This window comes from Diplodia seriata, assembly GCF_021436955.1.
Source record: "Diplodia seriata strain FDS-637 chromosome Unknown scaffold_1, whole genome shotgun sequence".
NCBI lineage: Eukaryota > Fungi > Ascomycota > Dothideomycetes > Botryosphaeriales > Botryosphaeriaceae > Diplodia > Diplodia seriata.
In genome coordinates this window covers 4497982-4516407 of record NW_027117308.1, presented here as the reverse complement: position 1 = coordinate 4516407, position 18426 = coordinate 4497982, and the positions used below count along the sequence as shown (strand labels likewise).

General features: G+C 54.0%; 3 protein-coding genes across 3 annotated transcripts; all 3 read right to left on the bottom strand.

Moving 5' to 3' along the window:
• Nucleotides 1-4507: 4507 nt before the first annotated feature.
• Nucleotides 4508-6267, bottom strand: SLS55_001307 (uncharacterized protein; the record flags this gene model as incomplete). Its single annotated transcript, XM_066772803.1, has 3 exons — nt 4508-5286; nt 5518-5812; nt 5878-6267. 3 exons carry the CDS (start codon nt 6265-6267, stop codon nt 4508-4510), a joined length of 1464 nt encoding a protein of 487 aa, XP_066638082.1.
• A 5558-nt stretch (nt 6268-11825) lies between these two features.
• SLS55_001306 (uncharacterized protein) lies at nt 11826-14013 on the bottom strand (the record flags this gene model as incomplete). Its single annotated transcript, XM_066772802.1, has 2 exons — nt 11826-13705; nt 13788-14013. 2 exons carry the CDS (start codon nt 14011-14013, stop codon nt 11826-11828), a joined length of 2106 nt encoding a protein of 701 aa, XP_066638081.1.
• A 2074-nt stretch (nt 14014-16087) lies between these two features.
• Nucleotides 16088-17092, bottom strand: SLS55_001305 (uncharacterized protein; the record flags this gene model as incomplete). The annotated part of the gene is made up of 5 exons (XM_066772801.1): nt 16088-16119; nt 16249-16360; nt 16417-16506; nt 16567-16845; nt 16913-17092. 5 exons carry the CDS (start codon nt 17090-17092, stop codon nt 16088-16090), a joined length of 693 nt encoding a protein of 230 aa, XP_066638080.1.
• Nucleotides 17093-18426: the final 1334 nt, after the last annotated feature.

The following is an 18426-nucleotide window of genomic DNA, read 5'->3' as shown; positions in this document are numbered from 1 at the left end:
AAGACCTGCAGAGCACCAGGAGAGTTTGAGCAAGAATCTCATGTCAGACACATCGAAAGCATTTTCTTTGCTACCAGGAGTGGCAGCGTACACCGGAAAAATACGAGAGCGATTTCCTAATGTCACCGAGGACCTTGCAGCGAAACTTGGACAGCTGAACTGGGAACGTTTTATAAGACTGCAGAAGCAACGAGCAACGCGACACGCAGGAGAAACTGTCGATCCTACCAAGAGATCACCTGGAGAGGAGCGCGATGATGACAACATTCGCTCATGCTCAGCGCCAACCTTCAAAGATTCGGGTATTGGGACTTCGACTGTGTCCGAGAGTGCGTATTCACCATCCACTACCTCTAGTGTAGTGGCAGGCTCAAGTGTCCGCGTACCGCCACTGCCGGACGAAGGGCTCCACGGCGGTACATTCGACTGTTCCGCATGTGGAATGCTAGTGAGAATCAAAGACCGCCGTCAGTGGAAGTAAGTATTTCCAGGAAATTGACTGTGGTCGTAAGCGTACTAACTTCCTCAATAAGGGAGCACATCTTTCGGGACCTTCGTCCATACGTATGTCTGGTTTCGAGCTGTAAACTGGCAACGTTCCACGACCGTGTCTCATTCGCCAAACATTTGGTGCCTCTCCATACAAATGACCCAATAGTTACCAAACAGCAATGCCTTATCTGCGATGAGACAGCTTTCACAAGTTCAACCTCATTTTTCCTTCATGTGGCGCGCCATATGGAGGAAATTGCCTTAGCCGCATTGCCTCCATACCTGGGAAGTGAGAGCGGTGTGGACGAGAATGTGAGCACAGAAGATGACCTTGAGCGGAAAGGCATTTTTTGGGAGGAACCTCTTCCATATTTGGGTTCCCTTGAAGACAACAAGAGCGATGGCAGCACAATCGGCGGCCTAACATACCAAGAGGGACAAATTCTGACAATGCCCGATGATTCCACGATATTGGATCCCAACCCGAAAAGCCCAGAGGTTTCCAGTCTCGATGAATGCTGCAACAGGACTTGGGAGGACGAAGACGATCGGGAACGGCATCGGCGGCTCAGCTGAAGCTGTCTACAAGGTGAGGAACCCTTTCCTCCAAGTCACGGAACTATGCTGAAGATGTCTTTCCCTTTAATACAGCTGGGAGCGTGGAAGATTCACACCTCATGAACCCACCAGAGAGTTCTTCCTATATAAATGGTACCACACATGCAGATTCTGCCGCGGACCTGTTGGGAAAATACTTCAACATGCCGCATCTGCTAATGCTTCGTGGGAATCATTTTCAATGAGACTGACTGGATGCTTTCTCGCATCGGCACTAGCTACAAAGATTGTTTCATTAAAGCAGAACTAGAGATAACATGTTGGGTTACTGAGGAAAGAGGAAGCGGCCGTGAAGAAATCGTGAAGCAAAAACCGAAAACATGACAAAGCACATGAGACAAACGAATGGTGCCCCTACCCAACACATCCGATACCATACATAACCTGGTTCTCCCTTCAAGTGAGAGCTACCATTTCAAGCCATGTGTTCATGACCATCATCTGCAGCATAGAATCGCTCGGACTCCTGACTGGTTTCCCCCCGCGGGTAAGTGTCTTCTCGAAACGCAGCCACGCTCAAGCTCGCGGCCCCTGTAAAACGCCTGGCGTCCACTGTGTCTGCAGGACAGCCAGTATTGCTGAAATTCAGGAAACCAACGAGAGCGTGCGGACGACGACGGATGAGCCGCGCCTGCCGCGCGTGTCCAATCATGCGTCGCTCGTCAAGCTCGAACCTGTCAACCGTGGTGACGACGTTGCGTTCGGCGTCCACTAACGCGTAAAAGTCGAAACCCAAGTGTCTGCGTGAGCAGTTGACCCCTTCGTACATCCCGAATTGGAACAGGTACTTCTCACTTATCAGATCCGAGTAGAAGTGCTCTTCAGGATCCCCTTTGGCGTCTGCAGGAAGATAGAACAACGGACACCGGACCAGTGCGCTGTCGTAGCAAAACGATAGAGTGTCGATTAAGCAAAACAGGGGCCTTGTTGCTCGATAGTATCCGGGAGGATTGGTAAAGCAAATGCTTACACAAAATATGCAAAGAATTGCGAGGGAGATGTAGAAGTTCCTCGGGTGGATTATCATGCTGTAGCCTTTCTCGTGATGTTGTTTGATGAACATCTTGGAGCCGATGATAGGGGCTGCGGTACCCGAAGCAGCGAGCTTCATGAACCATGCAAGACGATATTGCCTCGCTCTCGTGGCCTTCAACCAAGCTGATATGAGATTTGGGGAGATGTAATCAACCAAAATTGAATCTTCAGCAAGAGAAGGAGAGTCCATTCCACGGATTGGTGCCATGGATCGATAATATCCGTCGGCCTCCAGAAATGCTAGGTTGAACATCGAGAGGAAAAACCCAGGTAGAAAATTGAAAATCAAGCATGCCACAAACCTGTCGAGGAGCCCGTCCGGATTTTTCCCTACCAACCCTCCTTCGAAGTAGGTTGGCAAGTATACCTTTCCGGATATCATGTTTTTTACTGCAAGGATTATGCAAACGACTCCACCGAATAGAACCGGAAGTTGATATACTAGGGAAAGAAACGGGCGACGAACATTGTAACGAGCATATTGAACTGAGCAGACGAGGCCGCCTCGGGTTTTCGGAGATTCTAGAGATGACCTTCATTAGCTTCGTCAAGAATAATGTGAGGAAAGATGCAAATACTAGTGATAAAGACTTGGCTCACCTTCGGATGAGTAGAATTGCATCAAGCAGTTCTTCGGGGCTTTATGGAATGGGTGGGTGAGATCTTCCCGTTGATGAATCTCGTCTGTGCTCTGCAGGCGGTGATAATCAAAGCATGGCGACCTTAGTGGTGATGACACCCATTCTGGCAATATTTAGAGGTTTGGTTGATTAGATCGTATGCCTTTGTAGAGACTTACTGTCGAATGTCTGGTCATATTGCATGAAACGTAGCCCGTAGGTTATCATATCGGGCTCCAATGTGCGCCTCCAGTATCCCAGGCGGAGTGTTCCAGATTCCTGCGACCATTCCATCACGTTTTTCTTTGCTTGCAGAGAGTGATAGAATTCAAAATCCTTAAATGCACCGAGTATGTTGGAACCGTAGGCTAGAGAAATTTGTGACGCAATGGTTGCTGGATCCCACTTGAGTCCAGTTGGCACATTCCAAAGATCCGTAAGCATCTTTAGAAGAGCGAGAATAAGCAGTAAGTAGAAACCTACTGCCAGCACGCCTATCAATGTTGAGACGCTTAGAGACCAGCCAGTGGAGTCGGCAGTCAAGGTGAATATTGACTGCTTCAACGTTGGAAAGGTCAGAACCGAGAGAAGCAGAAGGCAGTTAACGAGTACCGAAAACCTCACACCGTCTGTCCAAGCTAATATGAGTATGGCGATGTCGGTCGTGAAAAAAGCCATTGAATTGGGCTTTGTTTTGGTGTCTTTGCCGGCGACTGCCATCTTCATGTAAGGGATGATGCGATTGTATGTTTGAACAATGGTCCCGAACGCGATAGTACTCAGTGTACCGAGGGCGCCAGGTATGTACTGCAACACTGTATAACTGGTTTCGTGCACCATGTGCAGCTTCGAGGGTTTTACGTGACTCAGCACCATGAGAGCTGTAAGACCTGCGATGCATGAGGCATAAAAGAGTATGACGACTATGATGAACCATCTTCGAAGGGAAAGAGGTCTGTATTGCAGCTCGGGATATCCCTGAGGAGTTTCAATCGGCTCCCACAGCTCGATGGGGTTTTCTGGAATTCAATAAGCTGAATTCAGTCTTGTGTCTCTGGAGATCACTACCTGCATTGGTTGCAGAGGAATTTCTTCCTCCATCTTCAGTCTGTGTCCGCACAGAGCTTGGGCGATCAACAACGACGCTGCTTTGGCTGTCAAAGCTCGTTGGGCTCCGTCGTGAAGCGTTTCCCGAGGCTGAGGCGTCGAGCAGCTCGACGTCATCGCTGGACATCGATTGGCGTTGCCAGTATGCCATGGCCACTCGATAGTGTATCCTGTTCGGAGGAGGATGGGAAGCATACAAGCGTAAAGGTATTTGGGGAACACCAGGCAACAGCTGAAACTGGGCGGGGCTGACCGTCTTAAATGTTGTCAGGCTGAGTTGAGCCCCAAAAAGAGCCGGGGGGTCGTTACACAGGAGGCTTTAGGCGATTGGCTAGTTGCGGTGTGGTATCTTGCCCAATCAGCTTCGGGAATAGCCCTCGAACTCCATGTAGATTGCAGAATAGTACATATCGTCTAGCTCTTGACGCTTGAATCAAAAGGCACCTTGTGTAGGCAGACTCTATGGGCACACATTTGAAGCAGATTCGCTTACATTCCAAGAAAGAGGCCGTTAAGCGTCCTGCGGGAACTAAAGAAACCCTGTTTCCAAGATTCCCAGAGCTCGATTCATCACACATCAATAAAGCCCTGTCTCAAAGACACCTGTGCCACTCTCAAATATGTATACCGAATGCTCACACCGCAAGCCCCGTAAAATCCCTCAAGTTCTCCTCCAACGGCGCAACCACGCCCTGATACACCGCGCGTCGGAACTGCTCATCGTCCAAATCAATTTTCCTCGTATCGAACGCGCACCTGATGCACCTCCTCACTGCATCCGCATACCGATCGCCCGACTCAGCCGTCACTTCCTCCAGCAGTTGGCTCGCGACGGCGAAGTCGGAAGCCGCACTCACTCTCCCCTTGCCCGCGTTGCCTCTATCTCGCAGATCCTCAAAGGGCTTGCCGAGGCAAAGCTCGATGAGGAGGATGCCGAGCGCGAAGATTGGTTTGTTGAGGACGATGGCGTCAGCGGGCGGGACGGAGACGCCGCTGTCCGCGAGGCTGCCGTGATGAGGTATGCGCGAGATGAACGGGTCTTTCAGGCCGTCGTCGCCTGTGCTTTCGAAGAAGGTGATGTCGTTGTGGTCCCAGATCTCTGTTAGCCAGGGCGTTCGATAGAGTTGGAGGAGGTTCGTCGAGAGAAGGACGGCCAGACGCAAGCGGTGAGCTGCCGAGAAGCGCCGACGCCCAGTAGCATTCGATGTGAGAACGCTGTGGAGGGAGAGAATGGAAGGCGTGTTCCTTGAAGTGAAGACCTTCTGTGATTGGTGGAGGCTCAGTGTTTGCTTCGTGATTTCATCTTCCAGGTAGCCGAGGCATGTGCCTATGCAGGTGCTTTTGATGGAGCAGATGGTCTGGCACAGGTTTTGGATCTGCGAAAGGTCTGGGGTCTGCACTGATCCAGAAACAACTGTAGTGGTGACAGAGGCAGATGTGTGGACTGCCGAAGCCCCAAAGGTGACTCTCCTGCCTTCTTTGTTGCCAGGGAGATGATGTTTTTTCGGAGATGGTACGGTTGACTGAGCTTTGAAAGGGCGAATATCGACAGCCTCTACATCCCACGGGGCGCCTGCTTGGGCAGTACTCTGTGAGCTGTATGAGAGCACTACGCGGAGTGGAGGGAGACCTGCAGAGGAACTACATTTCCTCATGCCTTCGAGCCGCAAGTTGATCCCATGGGTTGACCGGCAGCCGCATTTGAGACCAGCGCAGATAACATTGTAAGCTGCCGTAGCGTAATTACGAATGAGATCGAGGTCGGGTATTTGGTGCTTTGAGCGGGATGTCTCCAAAGCCAGTGTCTGCTGCGTCAATGTGCGTAGTCTCGTATTAAGTTGTTGGATCTGAGAAACAAGACCGTCGTACTCGGACTTCTTCAAGCTGAAACGTAACCGGTGGTACTCTTTCCTGAACTTGCTGGATGGATGAAGTTGGACCTGGGTTTATTGATCAGTTTTGCCGCGGCGTCCCTTGCTCCTCCGATATGGCATAGAATACGCACCTTTCCAGTTTTATCCAGCTTCAGCAGTGCCTCTATTCCCGAGATTGTATCCTTCATGCTTTCCATGGTCCCGATGTAAGCAGTGTAGGCTCTTGACAGGCGTTGCTTCAGCCTCTCTTCCAGCGCCGGCTTTGCCCAATCCGGTCCACCAGGCTTGTCGAGCAGAGCTGCACGTTGCTCATTGCCTTCTACGATGCCGTTAAGCAGTTCCTCGCAAGTGTTTTGGTATATCACATACTCTGCTTCGAGCGCGCGATGGAGGTTGCGCAACGGTATCTCATATTTGAAGTATCGTTCCACGGTTGAGACGCCGTCTGCATATACCGTGATCGCGTGAATGATCAGCGGAAGCGCGCCGAGGACAAGCCCGGCAACTTCAATACCAGACATGGTGCTTGATCAGTGGTATCGGTTTGTCTCTGCACAGGTTGAAAATGGAGTAACTAACAAGGCTGGCTGGAGCTGAATGTGAAGTGTCGTCATTTTGCCAAAGTGGGGGCGAATGCACTCCCCGCTGGTGTTGCCCAATCGTAGCCTGTATCCTTGTGCCACACACATCCGCGTGAGCGGGGAAAATGTCGTAACCTCTTCCATCCTCGATGTAGCCTCTTGTCGGCGAACATCGCAACACCGTCGAGTCCTGCCTACTCCATGTGTGGTGACTTGTGTCCTAGTTATCATCTTCGAAAAGGACCGCGCCAAACAAGATCGGAATTCCCATCATCATGCTGGGGGCCAACAAAGCTACTTTGGCCACGGTAGATTCAGCTGGTTCAAGCATAGCCTCGTCCGTATCGCACTGTCTTCAATCCTTCGAAGACCTCATCTCCCACGTCCGCCACACAAGTCTCGAAATATCAAGACAGATCGAGTCTTCTGAGGTGACAGATGAGCTTGGACGCTTTCGGGTCTGGGCCGGCAATATTGGCGCCCATCGCAGAGGTCGATCGTCTCTGGACTACCGCCTGCGAGATGCATCACACATAAAAAGCAAAGTACAGTCACTTCTGATTGATCTGCACGACTCGATGCAGAGAGGTGAGCGGATGCGATGTACTTTTCCTACGCTCCTGAATTGACGAACAACAGCATCACAAATCCTACGTGGAGAGAGCATACCGTGGGATCAACTGCGTTTCAGTCACGACTCGGACGACAACTCGACCAGCAGCGAAAGTGAGGATGACTATTCGCCAAGAGATACTGAGATTCGACAGCACATGTCCAGTATTCATGAGACAATAACACTCTTGCTGCGTTTGTCTATGGCCATACGGAATCCTGCACCACACGACGAATACCTGAATTCAGCGGACATTGATAAGTCTCATTACAAGCAATTTGACCGAGACCACGTACACAACAAGTTTCCATTGGCCCCTGAGTATGCCGTCACTGTTCTCGGAGAAGCCATCACTCGAAGGCGTGAGTACTTCAGCTATCGAGAGTCCCACAACCAGAAGCTGTCAAATGGTCTTGTCCCAAGTCTTGTCCAACAAACGCCGGACACAGCCAACAACGAGGATACTGGGACTACAATAGCCGCACAGAGTACAGTAGCATCATCGCTTCCCCTCGAGATGAAAACCGAAAGTTCCCTTCTGAACCTGGAGGACCATCAATCGGAGTCTGGTCAAACCCAAACGTCTTTTGCGACTTCTGCTCCCGAAACGGAGGGTCTGCGGGTCCCGCCAATTCCAAAAGTTGCCAGCGGAGGCAACCCTTTCCCCTGTCCATTTTGTTTCATGATCATATCCGTCACTACCAGACGCTCTTGGAAGCAAGTGTACACTCCTTTCTTTCTTTTACTATTTATCTGACTGTTCCAAGAAAACACGTAATCAAAGACCTACACCCATACTCATGCACGGCTCCATTCTGCCCTGCCTCCAAACGGTTGTTCGAAAGGCGCCATGACTGGTTTCAGCACGAATTACAAGCCCACCTTAGCTTTTGGCACTGCGTCGAGGGCTGTCAGGAGCAGTTTTCTTCCCAAATCAATTTCGAGAGTCATATCCATCAACGACATCCTGAATTCAGTACGCCGGATGAGCTAGCACGTCTGGTAATGTTGTTCGAGAGACAGCCGAGTATGGACTCGAAGACACACTGTCACCTTTGCGGACAAAAAGACATCCGGCTCCGAGACTTGGAAAGGCATGTTGGAAAGCACCAGGAGCAACTCGCTCTATTTGCGTTGCCAACAATACCCGGCGAGGAAGAATATGAGCCTGGTGACTCGGATGCCGATGATTTCGCATCCGCAGAAGAAAACCCGTCCGACCACGGCTTAGATGAAACAAGTCCCGCTGATCTTACTCTTGACGAGACGCGGCAGTTGCCTGAAAGTCTCGCCCTACAGATTCAATCCTTGCTTCTGCGCCTCGAGGCCTGGAAACAACACGCAGGGGTCACGGAACATGGCATACGAGCAGATAAACACGACCAAGCGTTGGATGACCCAAAGACATTTGAGCTCATTACCGTCCTTCTTGGTCACATTCGTAGGCGACGAAGCCAGCTGGAGAAAGAGCTACAGGATTTGGGGGTTGATGCTGAGACTCAGTGTTTGCTGGTGCCAATCTCGAGTGACAGAGGTGGGGGAGCGCTTCGTTTTCCTATAAAGAACGAACTTCTCCCGGAGGAAATCCTTCACATTGGCGCCAATTTCAAAAATGTCATGAATGCCCTGTTCAGTATGGTACCATTAGAGAAGCTGAACCGTACTGAGCTTCTGGCTACTGGCAAGGCGCAAGATTCTCATGAACAATCGCTGATGGAGCTCGATAGCCTCGATGTCGCGCATAAGCTGAGCGACATGCAGTACATGACGGAAGAGCTACTACGTCACCTGGCTATCAAACCCAAAAAAGAGGCTGTCCTATCAAAACTGACCATGGACCCGAGCAGTCCGCCCCATATACCCGAATCAGAGGCACATACTCAAACCGCATCAAGTCTTCCTTCACCAGTAGAAGAGCGCCAACAGCAGCAAGTGGCAGTTCACAACTCGCAGAACAGCAGCGCCACATATCAGCAGACCACTTCGACTTACGATTGCTTCTTCAACTTCCTCGGCTGCTCTTTATCCTTCAATGACGAGGCTGCATGGCGCAAGCACAGCACCGGCCACTTCGAGGACCGCCCTCTCCCGCAGTCAATCGCATGCCCATTCCCAGACTGTACTCTACGCAGCGTTAGAGCCGGGCCACTGACTTGGACACGGATTCTGGACGATGTGGCCTCGCATATCCGACAGGGAAAGAAACTGCCGAGCGCTGTTGAGCGTGTCCAAGATCTGGACTTCTACAATCACCTCAGGGATATCGGAATGCTCGAAGGGGAATTATCCGAAAGGTTGTATGATCCCGTCATATTCCAAGAACGCCCCATATCCGTGATAGAAAGCTAATAGCGGCAGGACCGCGTAGATTTCCCAAGAGTTACCATGTGTCTTCTTCACGGTGGAACGGGGATGCGAAAACCTGGGAATATCAGGTAGGGATACACGGCGAAGAAAGAGTTTACAGCCAGATGCACAATGACGCGTACGGTGAGTGGGTATCGGAGGCGGCATTGGAATATGTTATGGCCAAGGATGAATCTGATATCGTCGAAGGAGAAGATGAGGGGAGTACGTAGTGCTTCTCTCCGGGTAGCTCAATACATCAACACCCCTCCACCCCCTCAGATCCGTGCCTCAGTCTTTCCCAGCGAGCATATGAACTAGGCCTGCCTTCCAGGGCAATTACTCGTATTGCATTCCTGCGGAAAGGATCCTATGACTAAGACCTGCGTGACCTGTCAGGCCTCTGTCAGCCCACCTTATCGATCCCAACTCCACACGCGCACCGAGCACTTCGTACCATCACACGCATCAGGGACACCTCCCCTCCTTTCCCGGCGAGCCCCTCCCATCTTCGGCCGACACGCAATACCGTCGCACGCACGACGCACCTGCGCATGACCCCAGAGCATCAACAGCCGGTAGGGGCGATGGATGGCGGCTCCTCACAAGCGAGTGCTGGCTGGCATCTGTACCGGGCGTTCTATACGGGCGCAAGAAGCATCCTTAATCGCCACGGCGGGTGACAAAAGAAATTGCACCCCCGCATCTACCTTCTAAAGATATATATAAGCAGTTAAGGATAAGATCCGGATGTAAATGTGCGCATATAAAACTAAAATTTACGTCCAGATCTTATATGTAATTACCCATCCCATACTGAATTTTTCTGTTAGGCAGACGCCGGGGGTGCAACTTCTTTTATCACCCACCACCCAAGCCACCCGATCTCCCTCTTTCCAGCTCCAACCAAATTAAGCCAAGCTGACCGCCGACTCCCCGACAAACCCGCTGATTGCCCGCCTCACCTCGTCTTACCCCCCAAGGACTCCAATTCCAAACCCAAATTCAAATCCAAATTGAATCAAACAGAAAACCAGATATAGCCCACCCTTACCTCCCCTCCCCTCCCACCACTCGCACTCGCCTTTTTCACATCATAAAAAACTCAGGCCAGTGACTCGTAGCCCCGCAGCCACGGATGCGCACAGCCCCGCTCGCCACATACGGCGCTCCGGGTCAGTCGCCAGCGTACGTACACGACGACAACCCAACCCGCGCACCAATCCCACCCACCCACGTGCTCGCTCACAAATCCAAATGCGCGTCTCCGTCTCCGTCTCCGTCTCGGCCGGGACCGGGAAGCGGGAGAAAACGAATCCCATCCCCATCCCCAGCCGCAGCCGGCCGGCTGACCGGACGCGGACAAAAAATCACCTACCTTCCCGCTGACATCAGCACAAGAAGCGCCACGCGGACCCAATCCCGACCCGTCCCGCCCCTCCATCTCCCATCTCCCATCTCCCATCTCCCATCCCCTACCTTCTCCCCTCCCCCCATTAGAGCAGTTTTCCCCGGACCACGGCACACGGGAGAAAAACGGACTATCTCCCGTGCGGAACCAAACCGGAGATGGATAAGCCCCGTCCCCGTCGGACTGTGGGACGACGATCACTCCTTCCCGTCCTCGTCTTCCCCCCCGTGGCGTCGGTTCGGCGGTGGTCCAGACGCACGAAACTTCCGCGGGGAGAAAAAGAGGGGGAAAAAATCAGCGCATGCATGCATGCATGCATGCACGGCTGATTGATGATCGACGAACCCTGATATGCAAGGGTAAGGGGTGCGGTGCGGGTGCGGTGCGGATGCGGTGCGGGGATGCTGCTGATGATTATGATGATGATGATGATCGGTCAGGAACATGGCCAATGGATTGAGATGATCGCCCCGGCGGCGGCGGGACGTCAGCGATCAATTGAAGCAGGGCTGTATGGATGACAAAAAGGGAAAGCTCACACAAACACGCGCGCACACACACACACGTCACTGTTGCAGCAAGGTTTTGCGATGCGATGTTCCAAAGTTTCTTGTTGTTGTTGTTAATTGTGCCTGCCTACCATATCTATATACCAAGCGCCGTGACAGACAGCATGGGAGATGGGGAAGGAAGGAAAGAGAGAAGGGAGAAGCAACCATTACAAAAACATATATACAAAGAACTGAAAGGCTTCGTCGTCGTCCCGTCGTCCTTCCTCCTCATCGAAAACTGTCGTAATGCGGCCCTGATCTTCGTTCGAGATAAATGATAGAAGATGTACACAAGAAAAGCCCGGGTATAGTACTCAATAAACATCATACTCTGCAAGGAACAACCCGGGTGCAAAGAAAAAGATCCGAGAAGCGTGTGAAATCGTCAAAGTGAAGAACGAACAAAGAAAGCAAGAACGTCCCGGGTATCTTTTTGCCGTAAAGCTCTCAAGAAACTAAGAGATTCAAGAGAAAAACCATGAAGAGTCTCCGTCGAGTGAATAAAGCTGACGGAGAAAATCGAAAGATCGGAACGTCGTAGAAAAAAATCTGTCAAGCTGTGGGTGGGATGAGTGCTCTAGAGGGCCAATGGCCTGATCCCCTGCGCCTGAAACCCAGGGAACCAAACATCCCACTCCTCGGTCTTCTCCGGCGTGCGCCCAATAACACACTTTGTCCGCGCCAGCGCATCCGCGCTCAATTGCTGCCTTCCCGCCACTGCAGGAGCAGCATGCGCTTCGGCGACGTGTCTGAGCAGCGTCTCAGCAGTGCCATAAACGCTGGTGACGCGCCCCTCGGCACAACAGAAGGAGCAGCCGTAGCTGTAGCCGGGCTTGTGGAGGTACTTCGTGTCGTCAACAGCGCTGTTATCTTTCTGGGTGAGGTCACAAGAGCTTGAACGTTGATGGTGGTGGCTGCCGAGGAAGCCGTTGAGGCTGGAAACGGTTTGCTCGTTTTCCGTGGCCGTCGGACGGAGGAGGCCGGACTTGATCTTGACGTGATTCTTCGCGAGGAAGATCCACTTGTACCTGACAGTGATTGACGCGCCGCTGCTTGGGAGCTCGTGGACAAAGGTGTAGGTGCGCGGGTCCGTCATATACGGCTTCTTGTTGCCGAAGGACGGGCCCTCGAAGTTGCATTCTTTGCACTGCCAAACCAGGCAGGACGTGTACATGCCGACCGGCTTGTTGCGGACCGTAAGACCCTTCTTGAACTCTTCGCGGAGAGACCAAGCGCCTTTGCAGAAGTTGTAGTAGTTGTTGGCCTTGCAGGGCCGGCCGAGCATTGGTACCACAGGTGAGACTGGGGCTGACGGGGGAAGCACAGGTGGAGCTTGCGTCTGAGGAGGCGGTGGGATGACTGTAACGGTAGGAGCGGAAAATGCGCGGTTGTGCGACTGCGTTGTGGTCGCCGTAGATGGCGGTGAGCTCAGCTCGTTTTGCGGAGGCTCGAGGCTGAAAGGGCTGCTGTTTTGAATAGACGTGTAACTGTGGCGTTTGCGCGGTGGTACAGTCACCCTGAGGGACGAACAGTCGTCGCCGCTAAAATTGGCGGACGATATGGTCGCATCGTCTCCCGTGGCGTTCTCTGATGTGGAGTAGTGACTAGAGGAAACCGAGTCGCTGGAGCTAAGCCAGGACGTGGGCCGCAAACTTTGGTCCAGCCTCATTGAGCCCATGCACTGGTTGAAAGCTTCGTTGACATCTGCAGACGTTCTCACTCCGGCCGTTGGGGATTGCACCGCGGCATTCAGGCTCAGGGCCTCGATCTGCTGCTGGTCCATCGACTCTCGTTCGAGAGGGTGGATAGGGCGGGGGCTGTCCGGGAAGTGAGAAGGATCGAACTTCCTGTCCGACTCGAACTGGCCGCGGTTGAACCTGCTGGGCGAGTAGGCCGGCGGTGGCGGAGGGTCCATCGGGGGGCGAAGCCTGATTGGGACTTCTGCAGGAAGTTCGTGCGTTTGGGGATTGACCAGATCTTGATGTTCCTGGGGTGCGCGATCCGACATCCATGGCAGATTCGACGCCAGGTTGTAACCAGAGTTCCTCTTTTCGGAATTGCTGGAGTTGCTTGATTGCGACGTCAATGCGGAGGAGCTCCTCCTGTGCGAAAAGACCCTTGACAGGACACTCTTTGGCTTCTCCTCGGTGTTGAGAATGGTGACAGCCGGGGGGAGATTGTCGGAGAAATTGGTCGAGGAGCGCGACCGTTGGCTGTTGCTGAGAGACGATCTTTGGATGCTGCTGATCGAGGATGAGTATCCGGCATCGCTGTTCAATCTCTGGCGGTACTCGGCGGGCTTCTCATTGATGGCACGCTGACGCAATTCGGCGAGAGCGGTCAGAGTGTCGCGCCGGAGCATGACCGACGCCTCGTGCAAGGCAGTGAGGTCGACAACGGCCGAGTCATTTCGCGTGGCAATTTGCAAGCTCCTGATCACGTCGGACTGGAGCGAGACTGCAATGTGAAGCAGACGCTCACGCGCAATTGCTGCTTTGGTCAGCGCGGGCGACAGTCGGTCGGCAGATGGAGCACTCACCGTCACCTATCCTGACGGTCTGGCCGAGTTCCTGGCAGTCGGCAGCGTAGTGCTGCTCGATTTGAGTCTCGCCGTTTTCCAGAGACTCCAGCAAGGCCTTTTCCCTGTACGCATCTTCGCCCTTTCTCTTCTTGCGCTGCTTCTTCAACTGCTTGAGCAGCTCGGCTCCGCTGTGAAAGGCCGAGGCGACGGCCGAGACGGCGACGGAGACCTGGAGGGAGTTCATTGGGTCAGCAATGGAGAGGCGCGACGGGGCACGGCATTTGCGGTTTAAGATGCGAATGGCAGGCGGCAATGGGGGCAGATTAAGGACTGAGCACGGAGAGAATAGCGGCGCTGAGGCATGCGGAAGCAGCGGACGGACGCAGCGGAAGGGCCAGGAAGACGCGGCGACGTACCTCGAGCGCGGCCATGGTGTGTTGCTCTCCCAGACGCCGGGGGTCGACGGTTCAGCAGTCGCGGGACGCAGAGCTCAGCGACATGTCAACGCGGAGGCAGCGAGCGGACGAGGCTGGTGGAGGGGAGCGGGCGATAAGAATGGGCAGGTGGGTTCACAGAAAGCTATGGCCTGGACTTGGGGCAGGGATTATTGTGCCCCGCGAGCGCCTCCGGGCGGCCTTGTGTGCGCCTGCAGCAGAGGAGCTGACCCTGCGCGGCGGGAGCAGCTACCACGCTTCGAGAAGGTGGCCTGCCCATCGCGCCTGATAGGCCCAGCGCCCCGATTCAGCCTGCGCCGCCGGTGGAATCAGCCGGCCCGCCCTACCATTCGAGCGCGGGGTGGGCCGCGCCAGGCCAGGCAGGCGACGCGCGCACGCCCGGCCGGAGAGATTGCTGCGACTCCCAAAGCTGCTCGGGGCAGCGACTCGTGCGAGGTGCGGGCGCGCCGCGTGGCATGCTGACATCAGGCGGTGCCGTTCCATTGTGTTGAGACAGGCCACGGCCGATCGGGCAGTCGCTCAACGGGTCGCTGCAGCTGCAGCCGCACGCAACACAGCGCCGGGAAGCAGTGAACAAGCACGCGGCCGATCCGCCGCCGGCCGACGCCGTACAGCCTGCGTGCTGCGACTCACCTCCGCAAAATGCGCCCACCGGTCGACGCAGTAGTGCGCTTTTCCCGCCAATCGCAGCGCTGCCGACTGCGTGTGTTTTATGCCTCAGTCCCTGCCGTCTGCCACGCAGCCAAGGACCCTCGCGCCGGCCTAAATTCTCCGTTATCGGGCCTAGCCGCGGCGACAGCCCTGCAACGACTTGCCTTCTCCGCATAGCTTCTTCCGACCTCACCACACGCCTGAAGCCCCGGCCTTCCAGAAGCAATCGCAGGCGCATCGCCATCCTCGTCGCAGCTCGCCCGCCGGCTGCCCACAGCTGCCGTTTCAGACGCCTCCTGGCTGCAGTTCCGCCGACCCGCACCAGAGCCCACTCACCGCCGCTTGCCTGCGTCGATCGTCCCTCCGTGTGTGCTCTTCGGTCTCCGCTGCAATCATTCCAAGAAAGGCGGCGGGCCCGGACTTTCGTTAGTCGCCCTCGGTCCGACTGTGGTTAAATAACGATGCGTCGGCAAGTGTGAAGTCATTCGGCAATTCGCCCCGCGTGCGCCGAGACCGAGACCCTTTCCGCTCCGCTCTGTCCGGAGACGGCGCATCATTGTGGGACGACGACAAGCTCTCGGCCGCAACGACGTGTCGAGCAAAACGGACCACGGTTCCGGTTGTAGATTGATTGTCGCGTCGTGGGCCACGTTGCTGGTTCTGTTTCTCGGTTGCGTGCTCCTGGTGCCCGATATGACGTGTTAGCTTTCGTGATCGTCTGAATCGTCGCCGCCTGTTACGAATCCTGGTTTATTACGCGACTCTTGCAGAAGAGCCCGCGGCGGTACATGCCGTCGACGACTGGCGGCAACCACATGGAGTCACGTGTGGGGTTTCCAACTCTAAAGCGACAACAATGCTTCCCCATGATCTCCATAGTCGCGTGCGTTTCCCCTGGCGCGGAGTCTGGCTGTGGAGGATCCTCGCAGGACCGTGGTCACTATGTCCCGATTTCCCGGTTGTCCGACCCGCTGCCGCCTCACCTGCCACCTTCCTTCCACATTGGGAAGAATGGAAAGCCGAAGATCAGACGCATCGTTGACTGCCGTTCCCCTCGCTCATACGAGTGTCGGAACTTTTGCTCTTGGATTCCGGTCAGGAAAGAAACCCAGTCTCAATCTGTTGTGGCCTCGATAGACAATTGCCCGTTCCCAGACCTCCGGCGACACATCCCAGCACTACAGGTATCCTCATGACTACCGGCCTCCTCAGTCAAGCATCAACATCGGCCGTGATCTCAGGACCTTTCCGTCGCCGCACTCTGACCCAGTCAGGACAATTCCACCCAGTGTACGGCGAACTCTCTTGGCTTTCGTCCGGCATCCTTTGCTTTCGGGTATGCCTGTTTCGGCCTTGCCACATCATCCACGTACCAACCGTGACCAACGTCAGGGCCACCATGAGCACCCAATACAACCAGAACATGTCCGAAACTTCAAGCCCACCGGAGGACGAGAAGTTGAAGAAATTCATGCCGAAGATGCTCTGTTGGAGTGTGTCAATGATTGTGCTCTTCGAACGAGGAGTGCTTGAAAACGTACCGCAATGTACGAGCCGGGAAGATAGATCAGGGTCATCACAGCTATCGTCTTCATCAAGAAGCTGTCTCGTTGGTTCACCAGGTTGTATGCCTGGGAAAGCAGTACCTGTCAGCATCCTCCCCAACGCGCCACCCGTCTCTGCCAACGTACAAGATTGATCTCGTTGTGTATGCGATCGCTCAACGACTTTGAACGCAAGTAGGTGGCCTTGATTGTTCGTCTGAGACTGGAGAGCTCCAATTGCGTATGTCGAGCCGAGAAATCCACAGCACTGCCCGAGCCGCTTGATGACTGTTCGTTAAAGACTTGTTGAGCTTCCTGCATGCCTTCCAGCGTGCTCAGAGCAACCTCGAGGGTCTCGTTGGAGTGGATAATGTGCCTGGCGATCTCATGCAGCCGCTCAAAGTCGATGGCCTCAGGCAAGCGTCTCTGTCCGTTGCAACGCCAACGTCAACCTTAGTCATCCATTTATCAGACCAGGCCAAGGCATCCGTACCTTTTCAACATCCAGGCGAACAAAGTCTCGTAATGCCCACACCGATCTGTTGTACAGATCCGTAATCTTGTCCACGATGAAACAGTGCCATTTGTAGGGGTCGCTGGCATCGATGACGCCGCTGTTCCAAGCATGCTGTATGGCTTTTTTCAGCTCCTCGGGCGTGTCCATGCACAGCATGAGCGTGACATGATCTCGCGCGTTCCACGAGATATTGACGCTCGGCTGTTCCCATTCGTACACGAGTCCCGGCGCAGTCTTCCCCACGGGCTCCCCTCTCTGGACTTGTTTGATCTTGAAGCAGCACCAGGAATCTGGGGTATATGGTCAGGCTAATGCGTGGTTTCAGCCTGGGGGCGAGATGATTTACCATGTCTCAACGTGTCATTGGCCACTTTCTGCACAGTGCGGCAGCCGAAGAGTCCGTTGGAGTCCTTTCTTTCGTGGTGCCGCGCCAGGCTGACGAATCTGCTGTCGATGTCGAGTTCGCTATAACGGCCGTCTTCGACTGCCAGATCCTCGGCGCTGCAGAAGCTGATGTCTGTCAAAAAACTGTATTGACAGACTTGGGTCACTCACCTACATCAAACCCGTTAACGTGTCGATCTTCTCAGACGCGCCATTGCTACTAGCGATGGGCGAGCCTGGATTCAGTCAGAGCCGTTTGCAGTGAGTGCTTTGACGCTTGTGCCGCATACCTTGGCTGATGATCTCGTCACTACAGCCACGCAAGCTTGGCATGGCGAGTTGAGTCAGGCGTCAGGGCAGTAGTGCTGGCAGTGCGATTGCGTCAGCCCTTGGTCTGAAGGATTGGGTTGAAAGTGGCAGGTAGTCGCGACGTGGAAAGAAGGCTGAGGCTCTGTGGCACGCGGCTTCTGCGTTGGCCAAACATCTGCGGTGAAACAGGATTTTCATTGGCTGAATGCACCCTGCAGGCAGGCCCCGCTCTCGCTCGCTTGCTACGCCGCAGCTGTTATCCACTCACCTCTGCTGCCTGATCGTCCAGCAAGTTGAGGTGCCTTCATGGATCCTCACATCTCGCCGTCTATCAAGATAACGGAACTCTGCCTTTTCATTGACGGGTTCTTATCTTTTTGTGATGAGCTCTATATCGTGAGAGAGATCACGGTAAACCCCTGGATACGCCAAGGCTATTGTGATGCCCTTCGCGCATGGGATCAAGCCCGCTGGTTTATGTCTAATCCCTTGACGAGAACAAAAGGATCGTACCTGTCGAAAGTTCCGTTTTCGGCGTCGGCCGGTCTCCAAAATGTCATGGACTTGACTCAGGATAACAAAATTCTCACGTTACGCTTTGGTTGAAGCAGCCAGAAACGAGCAAGTCGATATGCCTCAAGGCCTGATGAAATCCACCGAAACCGGCCATGCGACGGCGGAAGCTGTACTCCCCGCAGCTTCCAGTTGGGTAGATGAAATGCTGCAGATATCTATGATGACTCACTTGAAACAATCGCTCCAACGCCTTTTACTTCCGTACTAATTGATCATCCGCG